The 16,375-nt window shown below is 43.8% G+C and overlaps 1 protein-coding gene across 2 annotated transcripts in view; it reads left to right on the top strand.

Annotated features, from left to right (window-relative positions):
• The window catches only part of crppa (CDP-L-ribitol pyrophosphorylase A), a 268,851-nt gene that overhangs the window by 4,617 nt on the left and 247,859 nt on the right, over positions 1-16,375 (top strand). For both annotated transcript variants that reach the window (XM_033045548.1, XM_033045546.1), the window contains exon 2: positions 14,496-14,775. In XM_033045548.1, coding sequence (XP_032901439.1) covers positions 14,496-14,775 — 280 coding nt within the window. The remainder of the gene's footprint in view (positions 1-14,495; positions 14,776-16,375) is intronic.

The following is a 16,375-nucleotide window of genomic DNA, read 5'->3' on the forward strand; positions in this document are numbered from 1 at the left end:
GTACGTCCCGCTCCGGGTCGTTCCAACCCCGCGACCCGGGCTGGAGAAGTCGCGTTGCGGGAGCTCCGGGAAGCGGTCTCTCCACCCGGACCCGCGAGCTCCCGATGTCCCGACAGTCCACCGGACCTGCGGCTTCGTTGCTGGAGCCTCCGAGCCCCAGGAGTCGAGTCGCAGCAGCGAATCACCACCGCTCCCCACGCTCCGAGGCCGGCCAGCCCCACGATGGTGAGTAGTCCGCAGCTCCGCAGATTCCCGAGCCCCCGGGTCGTTCAGGTTGGAGGCCGCTCCACGGTGCTAGGCCCCAACGACAACGGAGACCCGACAGGGAAAAGGTCGGGTCTCCCGGACAGGGAAGAGATTTTAAACAGTTTCCCCCTCCCCTCCCCCCCCCCCCCGCCCCCCACATATACACATTTAAAACCAGTATTAAAAAACACCAACACTACATTTAACTAGACAAAAAATAAAAAAAAGACAGACAGGCTGTAGGGGCCGCTGCAACGGGTAAGTCGCGCCGCCGCTGCGCCATTACCAGTCGGAATTATGCTCAATGAAGCATTCACATATTATGTTCAAGAAGGAACTGCGGATGCTGGAAAATCGAAGGTAGATAAAAGTGCTGGAGAAACTCAGCGGATGCAGCAGCATCTATGGAGCGAAGGAAATAGGCAACGTTTCAGGCCGAAACCCATCTGTCTGAAGAAGGGTTTCGGCCCGAAACGTTGCCTATTTCCTTCGCTCCATAGATGCTGCCGCATCCGCTGAGTTTCTCCAGCACTTTTGTCTACATTCGCATGTTATTTGTGCTTCAAATAACTCACAAACTAAACATATTCACCAATCAAGACATGATATATACCACAATGACATGCAGCAAAATTATAATACAATATCTCAACTCTTTTTACACACTGCAATTAATGCAATTTCTATTAGTTCTTTCCTATTCCAAACAAAAATGTGGTTGGATTATTCCGCATATGATCAACCTGTGTCAATAAATCCTGGACCATGGTATATATATGTTTAACCATACACACTACATATTGATGCAAGCATGATTTCTGTGAAGGACCGAAAATTATCATGACATGGCCATAGCATGGGTCGTTATTGCTATTGGCACAGAAACACTCTCGCTTCCCACATAATTTATCCATAACAAAATATACAGGATGCAAGGAAATTTCTAAAGGCATTTTATGATAATAGCTGTTAAAACCGACTATACCCATCTGACAGGGTAAACATTACACTAACTGACAAGAGATGGCCAAAGGACATAACTGCAGCGAATGTTCTTTTGTTAATATGTTTAAAGGTGTCAAAACAAATAATAACATTGTGAATTAAAACACATTTGATTGCATTCCGTTATCAAACATAGTCAATCTTCGCTCTGAAGACCATGAGGCACAATAGGGTCAGGGGATGTGTGAATCAGTGCGGGGTGGATTTATGGGGGGGGGGGGGGGGGGGGGGTGGTTGAGAAGGCAATCGGTGCGGAATGGATGGATTGAGGCAGGTGAATTAGTACGTGTTGGTCGGAGTATGTAAAATTGTGAGGGGAGAGCACGGGGGATGCAGTGGTGTTGAATGGGGGGATCAGTACAGGATGAATTGGGGGTTCAGTACAGGATGAATGGAGGTAGACAAAAATGCTGGAGAAATTCAGCGGGTGAGGCAGCATCTATGGAGCTAAGGAAATTGACAACGTTTCGGGTGGAGACCCTTCTTCAGACTGTTCCTCTCATTCTTCTTGAATGGGGGGTTCAGTACAGGATGGATGGGGGGATCAGCACAGGATGAATGGGAGATCAGTACAGGATGAATGGGGGGGGGGGGCTCAGGACAGTGTGGATCGGAGGGTCTGCAGGATGAATGTGGGATCGCTACAGGATGAAAGAGGGGATCATATAGGATGAATGGGGGATCAGTACGAGATGCATAAGGGGATCAGTACGGGATGCATGAGGGGATCAGTACAGGATGCATGAGGGGATCAGTACAGGATGAATGGGGATCAGTAAAAGATGAATGGGGAGATCACTACGATGGATGGGGGGGGAGATTGGTGCAGGGTAAATTGGTGCAGTGGGTCAGTACGGGATGAATGGGATGATCAGTGCAGTATGAATGGGGGCAGAAGTGCAGGATGAATGGGAAGGGGGGTCAGTACAGGACGAATTGGGGGACCAGTGTAGGAGGATGGGGGGGGGGGGAGGAGGTGGCAGGAGAATCAATGTAAGGTTGGTAGGGTGATGAATAGATTTGGGGGGGGGGGGAGGGGGTAGATGGGGAGGGGAGCACAGGGGATGTCAGTGAGGACTGAATAGAGGAGAGAATGGGGATCAGTGCGGGGTGGAGAGAAGGGGTCCCAGGATAAGAGGGGTGGAGGGGGGCGTACAAGAGATAGAGGGAGGGGGGGGGGGGGAAGGGGCAGAGGAGGTGGTGAGGAAGGAAGGTCAGCGCTCCTCCGACAACATCGCCCCGCTGCCTTGGCCGTCCCTGTCCAACGCCAAGTGCCGCCTCCTCCACGCCACCACCTGCCCTCCTGCGCCAGCCGACAGGAAGGTGCGGGGCCGAGCGGTGCAGCTCAAAGATCCTATAGCTATAGGATCTGTCGTGCAGCTGCTTCAGATGTCGGAAGGAGACCTCCCTCTCCCTCTCTCTCTCTCTCTCTCTGTCTCCCTCCCTCCCTCCCTCCCTCTTCCCGGCCTCGGCGTGCGAGAGAGGTTGTTTTGAAAGCGCCGTTAACGGATTTGCAAGCAGTGGCCGCTATCGCCCTGATAACGGCCGCTGCTTGCAAATCCGCCAACAGCGCGTTCAAAACAACCCCTCTCGCATGCCGAGGCCGGGAAGAGGGAGGGAGGAAGGGAGAGAGAGAGGCCTCCTTCCACCGGGCGGGGTGCAAGAGGAGGAGGAGATGGAGCCGCTGTTGCCGCTGTTCGGGGCCCGTCATTCGCTCTGATCCTTCGTCACCCTGCACCTAGTATCTTTGTCCCGCGATCAACTAGAGGAATACAGCCGCCGCCGCCGACACGAAACGTCACGTTCCTATTCTCCAGAGATGATGCCTGACCCACGGAGTTACTCCAGTTTTTTGTGTCTATCGGTATAAACCAGTATTTGCTTGCCAAGCCGGGCAAAATGAGTCGGCGTTTAGGTTGGCCAGCGGCACTTTGGGTGGTCAATGGCACCCGGGCAACCGCTAATTTCGAGCCCTGAGTCTCGGACCTCTTATAGACATAGTATTTATGTGGCTGGATCAGTCAAGGCAGTGCTGTCTGCAACAGATCTCTACTGTTTCATTTGCTGCAGTTAGCAAATAGAATTGGGCATCATTATCCTCACTACTAACCTGAAGGTAGAAAGAAATTAATTGATGGAGGAGAAGCTAAGTGGGCCCGTGACCACTCTAAGCTGCTCGTGCACTTATAGTGTGAATTGGCATTGATTCATCTCCATGAATCACAACCATTTTCCTTTATGTGAATTCCATTCTTTGGACATTTTCCTCCTGATGCCCACTGATCAGAGTTCCTTGATGCCAAACTTCAAATGTTGATGTCAAGGTTAATCACTCACCTCGCCTCTGAAATGAAACTCTGATCTCTCTTTGGGCCAAGCCTACATTGAGATCTGGAGCTTCCCTGGCAAGACTCAAACTGGGCATCGGTGGGCAATGCTTCAATGGAGCAAAGAATATTTATTGTCACATATGCAATTAAACATTACATAGTGAAATTAATTTTTCATATAATGCCGGCGCCACCATGTTTGGTGCCAATTCATTCACAGTTCCGGCCGGGCCAAGTGTAGCAGTTGGCGTCCTCCACCGCTGCTCCACCGCTGTTGGCCGTGTCCAGTCCATGCGCTCAGCCTCTTTGGACCAGCGCTTGGTCCGGCAGAGCCCCAGGCTTTTGCAGGGCCTCCAGCGGCCCACTCCACTGTTGAGACACGGCACTGTGGGAGACATCCGGTCTGCAGAGCGTGAGTCGGGCCTACCGGATGGGTCCTCCATCCGTGGTGGCGAGTCCCAGGTCTTGGTCCCCGGCAGGAGAATGGGGCTTTCCGGGTGGGTCCTCCATCTTTGGGCCGTGGGTCCCAGAGAGACTCCCTCTGCATGCAAGGGTCCCGGGGATACCAATAGCAAACCATTAGTTTGCATGTACCACTTGATAGTTCTGTCGACAATACCTTCCATCACTTGGTTAATGATTGGGAGCTGATTGATTGGTGGAATAATTAGTCAAATTGGATTTCTTTCTGTTTTTGTCTGTATCCTTGTAGTTGTGCTATCCAAAACCACCCTTCACCCAATTACCCATTAATACACTGGTTTAATTAAATGGACTAATTTCTCTGAACATTATATCCGATTTCTTCTGTCATCTGTGTCAAGATAAAACGTCTTTAAGTAATCAAAATTATACAAACATTATATCTGAGCACTTACCTTTCACTCATTCAGCAATATCTAATGTTTGCATCCAAGAACTTACAAGAATATACTCCATTCCCACTACTTATTTTTCTTTATTCGTTCTCTCAGTTGACATGTAGTGACTCCGCAACATTCACTCCAGACGCGTTCAATTGAGTGCGATCATACTTTGAACAGAAAAGTTGTATATGCTTTGGCAATACATGAAGTGCTGAAATAACTCAGCAGGTCATGCAGCACCTGTGGAGTGAATGGATAGGGGACATTTCAGGTCCAGACCCTTCTTTGGACAAGGCTGGAGGTGAAAAGGAGACAAAAGGGTATCAGATAAGGAAAGAAATGGAGTGAAATATAAAACCAATGGGATGGGATATAGATGGAAGAGGATAGATGGGGTGGGGGGGATAGAAGGAACTGAATAGGTGGGAAATTGATATGCACTGGCTTGACACAGGGCGATGCATGGGTTGTTACTTAAATTGGAGAATTCAATGTTTAAACCATTAGGTTTAAGGTTGTTAGAAGCATTTAAACAATACCTGCTTTAAAATGACCATTTTACAGCTCCTAATGGTGCAGTGATAAAGCAATGTGTGCAGACAGCGAGAAAGTGAAGAAAAGAGAAGAAACTAGAGAGCTGGAGGGCAGAAGGTGACAAAAAAGACAGTAGGAGCTGAATTCATGGTGGTATTTGAGAGAGAAAAGATGAATGAGTGATCTACAATCATGGTGATCCTGGACTGGGAGCGAGGATAAGTCAGCAAACAAAGAGTGACAGGTAAATAAGACGGTACAAGAGGCGTCTATTCCTTCCACTGATGCTGCCTGACCCGCTGAATTTGTCTAGCACATTTTGTTTTGCTCTAGACTCAGTTCACGTTAGGAAACTGTTGATCAGCCTAAAGAAAATGTTATTGCATGTTATTACATTTTATTACTACACATTATACAGTTTGACAGACTTGTGATTTTGGTCTGTGCACAATATCTGCCAAAGTTCAACAAAGTGGCTTGTACAAAGTAAGAAATTAAATTACTTTTAAATCACTGGAGTTAACACAAACTGTCGTTCATGCACTGATAAATAGCAGATGGACTTCAATCCAAATAAATGTGAGATTATGCATTATGGAGGTACTGATGGGATGAGTATATAGACAATATTGGGGACTTGGGGAGCATTGATCAAAGAATGAAGATTGCTATGCACATAGATAGTGTGGTTAATAAGGCATATGAGATACTGGCTTTCATTGGTGGTGGGGGATCAATCAATGTTCTCAACCAGAGGCAAATTGATGGAATGTATTGTTGATAGAGCTATCAAGTGGTACTTGCAATTGACGTCCAGTTTCGGTTTTGCCATTCCGGATCTCAATGTAGACTTGGTCCAAACATGGATCAAAGAGTTTAATTCCAGAAGCGAGGTGAGTGATAAATACTAAGGAGCTGATCGTGGACTTTAGGAGGGCACATCATCCGAGGACGTACACACCATTGAAGATAAATGGGAATACTGTGGATAGGGTGAGTTGCTTTAAATACCTTGGAGTCCACATCTCTGAGGATATGACATGGACATCACACGTTGCAGCACTGGTGAGTAAGGCAAGGCAGCGCCTTTACCACCTCAGGCAATTGAGGAAATTCAGAGTGTCTCTGAGGATCCTCCAGTGCTTCTACTCAGCAGCTGTGGAAAGCATCTTGTCCGGAAATATCACGATTTGGTTTGGGAACTGCTCTGCCCAGGACAATAAGGCTCTGCAGAGATTAGTGCATTCGGCCGAACGCACTAAGGGAACTACACTCACCCCCCCCCGCAGGAACTATACATCAGAAGGTACAACTCCAGAGCCAACAAGATCATGGGAGACCTCTTCCACCCCAGCAACGGACTGTTCCAGCTGCTACGGTCAGGTAAACACCTCCTTTGCCATGCTGTGAAAACGGAGAGGATGAGAAGGAGTTTCTTCCCAGAGGCCATTAGGACTGTAAACTTCTATCTCTCCAGGGACTAACTTTACTGTACCATTTTACTGTTGTGTGGTGTCTTTTTTAAATTGCTGTTTTTTCCTTTTCCCCCCTCCCACAAGTATGTTAATATGTGATTCTGTTCCATTCTGTTTATAGTTTGTTTGTTTTATTTTGCACAATCTGCGAGCATTGCCACTTTTCATTTCACTGCACATCTCGTATGTGTATGTGACGAATAAACTTGACTTGATTTGAAATCTTGGTATCAACATTTGATGAAGTTTGGCACTCTGATAAATCATGGTCAGTGGGTATCAGGAGGAAAAGTCCAACGATTGGAATCATAACTCGCAGTAAGGAGGATGGTTGTAATTTATGGAGATGCATCAATGACAACTCATGATATAAGTGCAGAAGTTGCTTATAGAGTGGAGTGCCAGGCCCACTTAGCTATTTGTCCTTCATTAATGAATTTCTTTCCTCCTTTAGGGTAATGGTGCCCAATTCTATTTGCAACACTTCAGCAAATAAAGCAGTCTAAATCTGTTGCATACTGTACTTTGACTGGTCCAGCCATATAAATACCATGTTTATGAGAAGGTCAGGGACTGGGTATTCTTCAGCAAGTAACCTGCATCCTGACTGCCCAAAGGCTTTCCATGGCTGACAATAGACTATTTAGAAGATTGATAGAATACTTTCCATAGCCCTGATTAATGCAGCTCTTGCCACATCATAAACATCTGACACATCCAGAACAAAGCAACCTACTTATTAGTAATCCATCTGCTATTCTGATTTTATTTTTTCCATGGAACCATGACTGCCTAAACTCTATCAAGTGGTGCAATCATGATTTTGATGTATATCACTCGTCTATTATGGTCACTGTGTCTAATTCCTGCCCAAAGAACATTATGCCCAAATGAATATTTTGGGCGTAGATCCAAAAGAACTAACAGTTGAGAAAGGAAGTTCACTACTTTCTCAAGGGTTGTTAGAATGGACAATGAACATTGACCATGCCAACAATACCCAGAACCTGAAACTTTTTTTTTCAACATTCATTGTACAAAGCAATCCTTCCAAAATAAATGTGGATGTTTGTGGAAAGACATGCAAATTGGTGGTGTTGTGAATAGAGTGGAGAACAGTCTCGTCCTTTCGTATGAAATCAATGTTGGTGAAATGGGCTGATAAATAGCAGAAGAATTTCAATCCAAATATATGTGAGATCATGCATTTTAGTAGTACTGATACCACTAATGCATAAACAATATTGGCATCTTGGGGAACATTGAGCAGAGGTTTTTGAAGGTGGCAGCGCATGTAGATAATGTGGTTAAGAAGGCATATGGCATACTGGCTTTCATTGGCGGGGGGAAATCGATCAATCTGTTATCAATCATTACCAAAGTGTTGGAAGGTATTGTCCACCTAGCTATCATTAGGTACTTGGAATCTAATAATTTGCTCACCGATGCCTAGTTGTGTCTCGCAATTTCAGTCTGCTCCAGATCTCAAGTAGGCTTGGTCCAAACATAGATCAAGGAGTTTCATTCCAGTTGTGAGATGAGTGACTAACCTTGACATGAGCATTTGAAGTTTGGCATCAAGGAACTCTGGTAAAATCTGGTCAGTGGGCATCAGGAGGAAAAAGTCCAATGATCGGAATCACAGTGTACATTAAGGAAGATGGTTGTGATTCTTGGAGATGAATTGACGCCACCTCAGTGTACAAGTGCAAAGTTGCTTAGAGTGGAGTGCCAGGCCCACCTAGCTTCTATTCCTTCATCATTGAATTTCTTTCCACCAGTAGGTTAGAAGTGAGGCTAATGATGCCAATTCTATTTGCAACTCTGCAGCAAATGAAGCAGTATAGATCTGTTACAGATAGCACTTCCTTGACCACACAAACACTATGTCTATAAGAGAAGGCCAGAGACTGCGTATTCTGCAGCGAGTAACTCACATCTCCCTCAAGGTCAATAATACGAAGGAGCTAGTTATTGACTTCAGGAAGCATGATGAAGTACATGCCCCAAAGGCATTCTATGTTTGACAATACACAAATCAGAAGTGTGATAGAAAACTTTCCTTAGCCCCGATTAGTACAGAGATTGTTGACACATCCAGAATAAAGCAACCTACTTGTTTGGTGAACCGTCTGCAATTCGGATTCATTCATTCCATGGGAAGACCATGTCTGCAGAAACCCTTTCAAGTCGTGCACCATCTTGATTTTGATATAGATCTCTCTTCTGTTATTGTCACTGTGTCTAAATCCTGCCCAAAAAACATTATGCCTCGAGAACGTTTTATGCATGGACCCAAAAGAACTCTAACAGTTGAGAAAGGCAGTTCACTACCTTCTCAAGGTCTATTGGAATGGTCAATGGACATTGACCTTGCCAAAAATATCCAGAACCTGTAAAGATATATTTTTAAAATCCATAGTACAAAGTAATCCTTCCAAAACAACTGTGGATGTCTGTAGAAATGACATGAAATTTGGTGGAGTTATGAACAGTGTGGAGGGCAGTCGTGTGCTACAGAATGAGGCCACTTACTTTCACTAGGCTGTCATTACTTTCTCAAGGGCTATTAGAATGGGCAATGAACATTGACCCTGCCAACAATACTCAGAACCTGAAAAAAAGAAAATTGTTGGTCTTGTGAATAGTGTCGAGGACAATCTTGAAATCAATGTGTTGGTGAAATGGGCTGATAATTAGCAGATGCCGTTGAATGCAAATAAATGTGAGATGAGGTGAAATGTGCATTTTGGTAGCATTGCCGAGACGAGAACATAGACCATATTGAGGTCTTGGGGAGCATTGAACAGAGTTTTGAAGGTGACAGTGTATGTAGGTAATATGGTTAAGCAGGCATATGGGATACTGGCTTTAATTAATTGAGGCTTTGAGTACAAAAAATAGCAATGTATATATCTTCAGTATTAAAAAAGTTATGGCCATTTTCATACTCGGAAATTAGCATCTTGTTCCCTATTGCTTTTCCATTGACTTAACACAAAAGCTGTGATCAGTCAAAAGCCCATAACTTTCTTAAAAATTAAGAGAACTGAATACAATTTTCAGTTATTGTAGATTGAAGCATTCTGAAACAAATATAAAACATCTTACTTGGATGACCTGAAATTAAAGCATATAATTAGTTAATTACCTAATTGTAGCTAATTACAAAATTGACCGTTGTGACAGAAATAGTAATAAACACCCAGACGGCCTTGAAAATTCAAAAATGTGATATTCTCAAGATCAAAACTTTAATATTATTGTATAATATGCTGTAAGTCCATAACAGATCGGTAAATAAATTACAATTTCTAGCAATAGACCAAGTCTTTATGGAAAAGATCAGTTGCCAGCTGGTACATTGGCATATCATAATCAGTAGCTTCATCATACTCCTCAGATTGTAACCAATAAGCAACTCTGCACACCTTGTTTTTCCTCAACTACAAGTTTTTGCTCTTCAAACCACACATGACATGCCTTTCTGCCCACTACTTTCCCATTAACAATGTCCTGTAGATTCAATTTCTTAAGATAAGGATATTTTTTTTTTAAATAGCCTAAGTATCCGAATATCAAACTAATCCCATTCACACAAGAATTCACAATATAACATGATTTTTAAATCTCACTGTCATGAATTTATATCCCAGATGGAAGGAATTTAATGTTTAATTCCCATAAATGAATCTAGTAACATCCACCCAAAATATAATCAAATTATTGTTTTTTGCACAATACATGTGACTCAAACTGTTGTGAATATTTAATTTAAAAATAATGATCATGGAGAGAGAGAATAACACAAAATATAGACAATTTCGACGGCTCAAAAAAAAAGCGCATTTTAATCATCTTGCTTCTGGAACACGATAGATTGGAACGTTGCATTTGCTGTGAATTTGAACCCCATATCGGCAGGAAAAACACTGCCGGTATGGGGCCCAAATCACATTTTCGCTTATGGAGGATTGATTAAAGCCATCCCAAGAAGTAAGTTTATATGTAAAACTAGACCAAGTGCAGACCCGTTGGGTCTGTTCCCCCAACGTGCGGTTGTGTGGGGGGGGGGATGCTGACCGGTTGCATCGAGGTTTGGTTCGGCAATTTGAGCGCCCTGGAGAGGAAAAGACTACAAAAAGTAGTAAACACTGCCCAGTCCATCATCGGCTCTGACCTTCCTTCCATCGAGGGGATTTATCGCAGTCGCTGCCTCAAAAAGGCTGGCAGTATCATCAAAGACCCACACCATCCTGGCCACACACTCATCTCCCTGCTACCTTCAGGTAGAAGGTACAGGAGCCTGAAGACTGCAACAACCAGGTTCAGGAATAGCTACTTCCCCTCAGCCATCAGGCTATTAAACCTGGCTCGGACAAAGCTCTGATTATTAGCAACCACTTTCTGTTATTTGCACTACCAGTTTATTTATTCATGTGTGTATATATTTATATCATGGTATATGGACACATTTATCTGTTTTGTAGTAAATGCCTACTATTTTCTGTGTGCTTAAGCAAAGCAAGAATTTCATTGTCCTATACAGGGACACATGACAATAAACTCACTGGAACTTGAACTTGAACTTGAGCAAGGTGGCCAAAAATGACGGCCGTAGGTGGCGGCGTTCTCTCGGAAATCGCAGCACAGATGGCCAAAACCGATCAAGAACAGACTTTTAGTAATATAGATAAACGACTTACACCGTGTTTTGTCTCGTACTTGAGATCCGTCACATTGTAGGCGTTGACGGCGTTAGTAGCTTTTTATTTTAATCCAGCAATTAAATTGATCAGCGATTTAAATTAATTAATTTATTTTTTTAAATAAACGTATCGAGAACGGAAGTCCAGTCGATTTTTCATCAGCAGCTTAGCAGCCCGAGGAAATCCGCCTCCGACAGGCAGGAGGAAACGGCATTTTAATCCCGCCCCCCCCCCCCCCTTCCCCCCTCAAAGGCACCAAAGTCACGCACATGGCCAGTGGCAGAACTGCAGCGCCGCTGATGATAAGTTTTGTAAGTGAAGAGTGACTGGAGAAATTAGATCATTTTTTCTGGGGCAAGGTTAAGTGAACATATTTAAGGTATATAAAATTATGATGGGTATAGATAAGATAAACTGAGCAAAACCTTTTCCCCTTTTCAAAGGTAGATTAAAAAAAAAAAATTTGATTAATTGTAGAAGCGATTCAGACAGACTGAGGGCACTCCTGGACCTAGGAAACAGACCCCCCCCCCCCTGCCACTGAATCCTCGACCCTCTGACTCACAGATTACATGATGGGAGACAACACCTCACAGTCCTCTACCAAACTCTCTGCACTTTCATTACTGTATGGCCAAATTCAGCTCCAACTCCATCTACAAGTTTGCAGATGACTCCACTGTGGTAATGTAAAGTACAGGAAGGAGATAGAAAACTTGGTAACATTGTGTCAGGACAATAGTCTCCCTCAAGGTCAATAATACGAAGGAGCTAGTTATTGACTTCAGGAAGCATGATGAAGTACATGCCCCAATCAGTATTAATGGTGCTGAAGTGGAAATGGTTGAAAGCTTAATGTTCCTTGGTGTTAATATTACCAATGATCAGTCATGGACCAACCATTTTGATTGGACATTCAAGGAGGCACATCGATCCTCCATTCCTTATCAGATTGAGGAAATTTGGCATGTTTCCTGCGACTTTTGCCAACTTCTACAGGTGTAACATAGAAAGCATTATGTCATCACTGCTTGATTTGGGAACAGCTCTGCCCAAGACTGCAAGAAATTGCAGAGAGTTGTAAATCTAGCCCAGCCTAGCACCCAGACCAGACTTGTCATCATTGATTCAATCTACACCATGCTGCTTTGCTTTGCCTAGAGAGTGGTGAGTACCTGGATTGCACTGCCTAAGAGAGCGTTGGAAGTCAGGACGCTGACACCATCTGCACCTCATAATGAGCAGTGGGATCACTTTAACACAGGAGGGTTTGAGCCAAGTGCTACGAGATGGGATTAATGTATATGGTTGCCCACAGCCCAGCATGGATGTGATAGGCCGAATGACCTGTTTCCATGCTCTCTGTCTCCACGACTCTACCGATAAGCTAAGAAAATGTGCAGAGCTCTACCTGTTGCAGAGCCCACTGTACAGATTTCTGCAACATATAGATCTTCTGGAAACACTTTCCAAGGGAGGTGGATGGGTAAACTGATTTGTTCTTGAAATTAAGTGTGAATGGATGTATATCAAGTACTTGCAAAGAATAACAGTGATAAAGATTGAAACGGAAGTGGAGGTGGCCAATATTGAGGAAGTGCATTTTTTTTTAAAGTTCCTGCTCTTGCTTTGAGTGGTAAGCCACAAAGTCAGTAATTTGATTAATTGGCAAACACAGCTCCAAGTCAGACCATTTTAATTAATAAAAATGCATAAGTGAGAGGGCATGTATGGAATCATTTTGACTTCTAATTTTGTGCAGTTTCAAGGCAGGTAACAGAAATCGCTTCTGTAAAATCAGTTTGTAGGCAATAATTGTTCCTTTAATGCTGTCACCCATTTAAGGATTGCTGAGTGTGGCTGATTACTTCTCGTGTTGCTGCAAGAGATGGCTTTTAGAAAGAAAACGACTGTCAAGTTGCCTCCCGGCTCCGGAACCTGTTTAATGAATGAAAGTGCCTTTGTTGATTGAAATCATTTCTGACCACTGTCAGCACCTTCAAGAATGAATTGGGGAGCTTCTGAGATAGTTACCTGTATATGGAAAAATATATTGCCCATTTTGTTTTCCCCATGCAAGCTATTGAGTACAGTAACATCTCCATTAGCACTCTTGATACATTATTAGTGCTATCCAGGGTCATTCTAACATAGCATAAATAGAGATGCGATCTTGATATCATTTTTGACTCACTTATTTCATTTCTGGCTCCAGTAAAAAAAGAGGTATAAAACAACAGTATTCCCTGATTCCCCGAATGGTGGTTTGATTTCTCAGTACAACACCAACAACCCTCCACAAATGCTGCCTGACCCGGTGAGTTACTCCCGGCACTTAGTATTCTGTGCAAGATTCCAACATCTGCAGTTCCTTGTGTCCGTTGGAATGGTAAAGCATAACCCGGTGAGAACGCTGGACTATGACCCATTCACGCCCAACCATAAACTCAACAGGGAAACGGCAAAGAACCCGGTGAAACATGAACTGGAACCCACCTGAACCTTAGTGAGCCCCTTGCACCCAGCAGGAAATGCCAGGAGATCCAGAGGAACTTGCAAATTCTGCCCCTTACACTCCCCTGTGTCCCAATCGCTTTGGAAAATCACCTGTACTCACTCGGTAGAAGGCATCTCTAGCCCCGCAGGAGCCAGCAAATTCAATCCCTTGCGCTCCTTCAATCTCCCGGTAGCTGGGGAAAGTCACCTGTACTCATCCCGCAGAAGGAGCCTACAACCTCAGAGAAACAGCCACCACGGCCCCTTAAACACTTCCGCACACCTGAAACAGCGGCTCCGACCGACAATTGCCTCATGCCGTAGCAACACTTTCAAAAGCATCTCCATGCCACTATTAAGCCCTCAGCATTCATTGAAGTCAAGGCATGGAGTGGAGAAATAAGGCTCCAAAATGAAAGAGCACCGCAATGAATTAGCGTTATGTGGGGTAGCATTAAGTGAAGCATGCCTGTATACTGAAATCTGTATACTGAATGGACAATGTAGCTAAATATTGATGATAATTTTACTGTCTTAATAGATTTTGAACATTACAGGGATAATATTTCGATCAATTATGTATTTTGTGATGCGCACAAGCTGGTTAACATTCTGAGGCACATGTGGAACGCATTAACTAATTAACATAGTGGTGATTTTTACTATATACATTAGTATTCCAAGAATTGTTGAAAAGGAAATGGATTCTAATTATTCACATAATTGATCTGAACTAAAATCTTGTTCTTAACGTGCAATAGTAATAATATGATTCTTGATTTTGTGAAACATCTTTGCAGTTTCCTTTTTAATAATTTTTGTTTTGTTTTGTAGAGTTCATTGGATAACAGAAGTTGTGGTCGTGGTGTCCCAACAGAACTTTGAATTGATGAATTCTGTAATAGACCGATACAGTCACTCGCGGGCAACAGTTGTTGTAGGTGGGCTTACTCGCCATCAGTCCATTTTTAATGGGCTAAAAGCATTGGTGGAAAATCGGCCCCATCAGTCGTGGCTGGAGAAACCTGAAGTGGTCATCATCCATGATGCAGTGAGACCTTTTGTGGAAGAAGACATTCTCTACAGAGTAGCCAGTGCAGCAAACAAGCATGGGGTAAGTAAGTGTATTGTAATGCCATTGAGAAACAGAGACAGGCTGTTATTGGTACCACAATTCAAGTAGACCTGGGTTGACCATTGTGTGCAAGAAGGAACTGCAGCTGCCGGTTTACACTGATTATAGACACAAAAATCTGGAGTAACTCAGCGGGTCAGGCAGGATCTCTGGAGAAAAAGAATAGGTGACATTTCAAGTCAACATTGAAGAAGGGTCCCGACCCGAAACATCACCTATTCCTTTTCTCCAGAGATGTTGCCTGACCTGCTGAGTTATTCCAGCTTTTTGTGTTTAACCTCTGGGTTGATATTTAACTGGCTGGCCTTGATTCTGTAATCCTTCAGAATGTTGTCCATTAAAAGATCTATCCATCTTAGTTTTGACATTTTCAATTGTGGTAGCTTCTGCAGCTTTCCTGAGGCATGATTTCCTCTACCTACTGGGTGACAGAGTACTCATTTCTAACTACTTACAGTTCTTCCCTCTTCCCTGAATTGGGATATGCAGGCCAGTAATTTCACTGATAAACTAAGATTTTTCCATTTTTGCATTTGAAAATGTATTTGGTTGAATGGCATCTGTTGCTTCAAGGAACCCAGTTACCTTTTTTGAATGGAATGACGAATTGCATCCAGTGTAGAGAAATAAACTTTGAGTTGTGGCAAAAGTATCCATTTGTAACCTGGATTGGAATTTCATGTCTTCTGCGCAGCAATGCGCATAGTTTGAAAAACAATACTGGTACTGACTGGTTGACTGTGCAGGCAGTTTCTGTGTTGTAAGTTCTGTGTGAAAGTGAGCAGAGAATCGTTGAAAGTTAATGGCCTGTCCCACTGTACGAGGTAATTCAAGAGTTCTCCCGAGTTCTCCCCTGATTCGAGCTCGTGTAATGAACGTAGTGGGTACGTAGGGGCTCGTACGAGTAAAAAGTAACAATATTTTTTCATCGCAAGTATTTTTTTACTCGTGGACATTTTTCACAGTGTTGAAAAAACGTCACGAGTTTACCGGATTTCCCGAGTACCTACCGTTACTCGTACGAGCCGCTACGTGACATCCACGAGCTCCTACGTACCCGCTACGTACATTACACAAGCTCGAATTAGGGGAGAACTCGGGAGAACTCTTGAATTACCTCGTACAGTGGGACAGGCCCTTTATGGTACAGAAGGAAGGCTCTGGGCTCATTGAGAGTTCAGAGGAGGGCAACCGTCTGGGTTCACAGCAGTTACAAAAATAGAACATAGGAAAGTACAGGATAGGAACAGGCATTCCAGCTCACAATGTCGATGCTGAACATGATGCCAAGTTAATCTCTTCTGCCTGCACGTGATCCATGTACTTCCACACCCTGCATATCCATGTGCCTATATAAAAGCCTCTTATCATATCTGTTTCCAGTACCGCCCCTGGCTGCGCATTCCAGGCACCCACCCCTCTGTGTCTGTGCAAAAAATAATACTTTTAAATATTGCTTTGCCATCTCCTTTAAACATTCACCCTCTGACCTTAAAGCTATGTCCTTTGGCCTTTGGCATTTCGACCTTAAAAAAATGTTTTGACTGTCTACCCTGCCCATACTTTTCATAATTTTATA

The sequence above is a fragment of the Amblyraja radiata genome, chromosome 2 (assembly GCF_010909765.2).
Source record: "Amblyraja radiata isolate CabotCenter1 chromosome 2, sAmbRad1.1.pri, whole genome shotgun sequence".
In the NCBI taxonomy this organism is placed as follows: Eukaryota; Metazoa; Chordata; class Chondrichthyes; order Rajiformes; family Rajidae; genus Amblyraja; species Amblyraja radiata.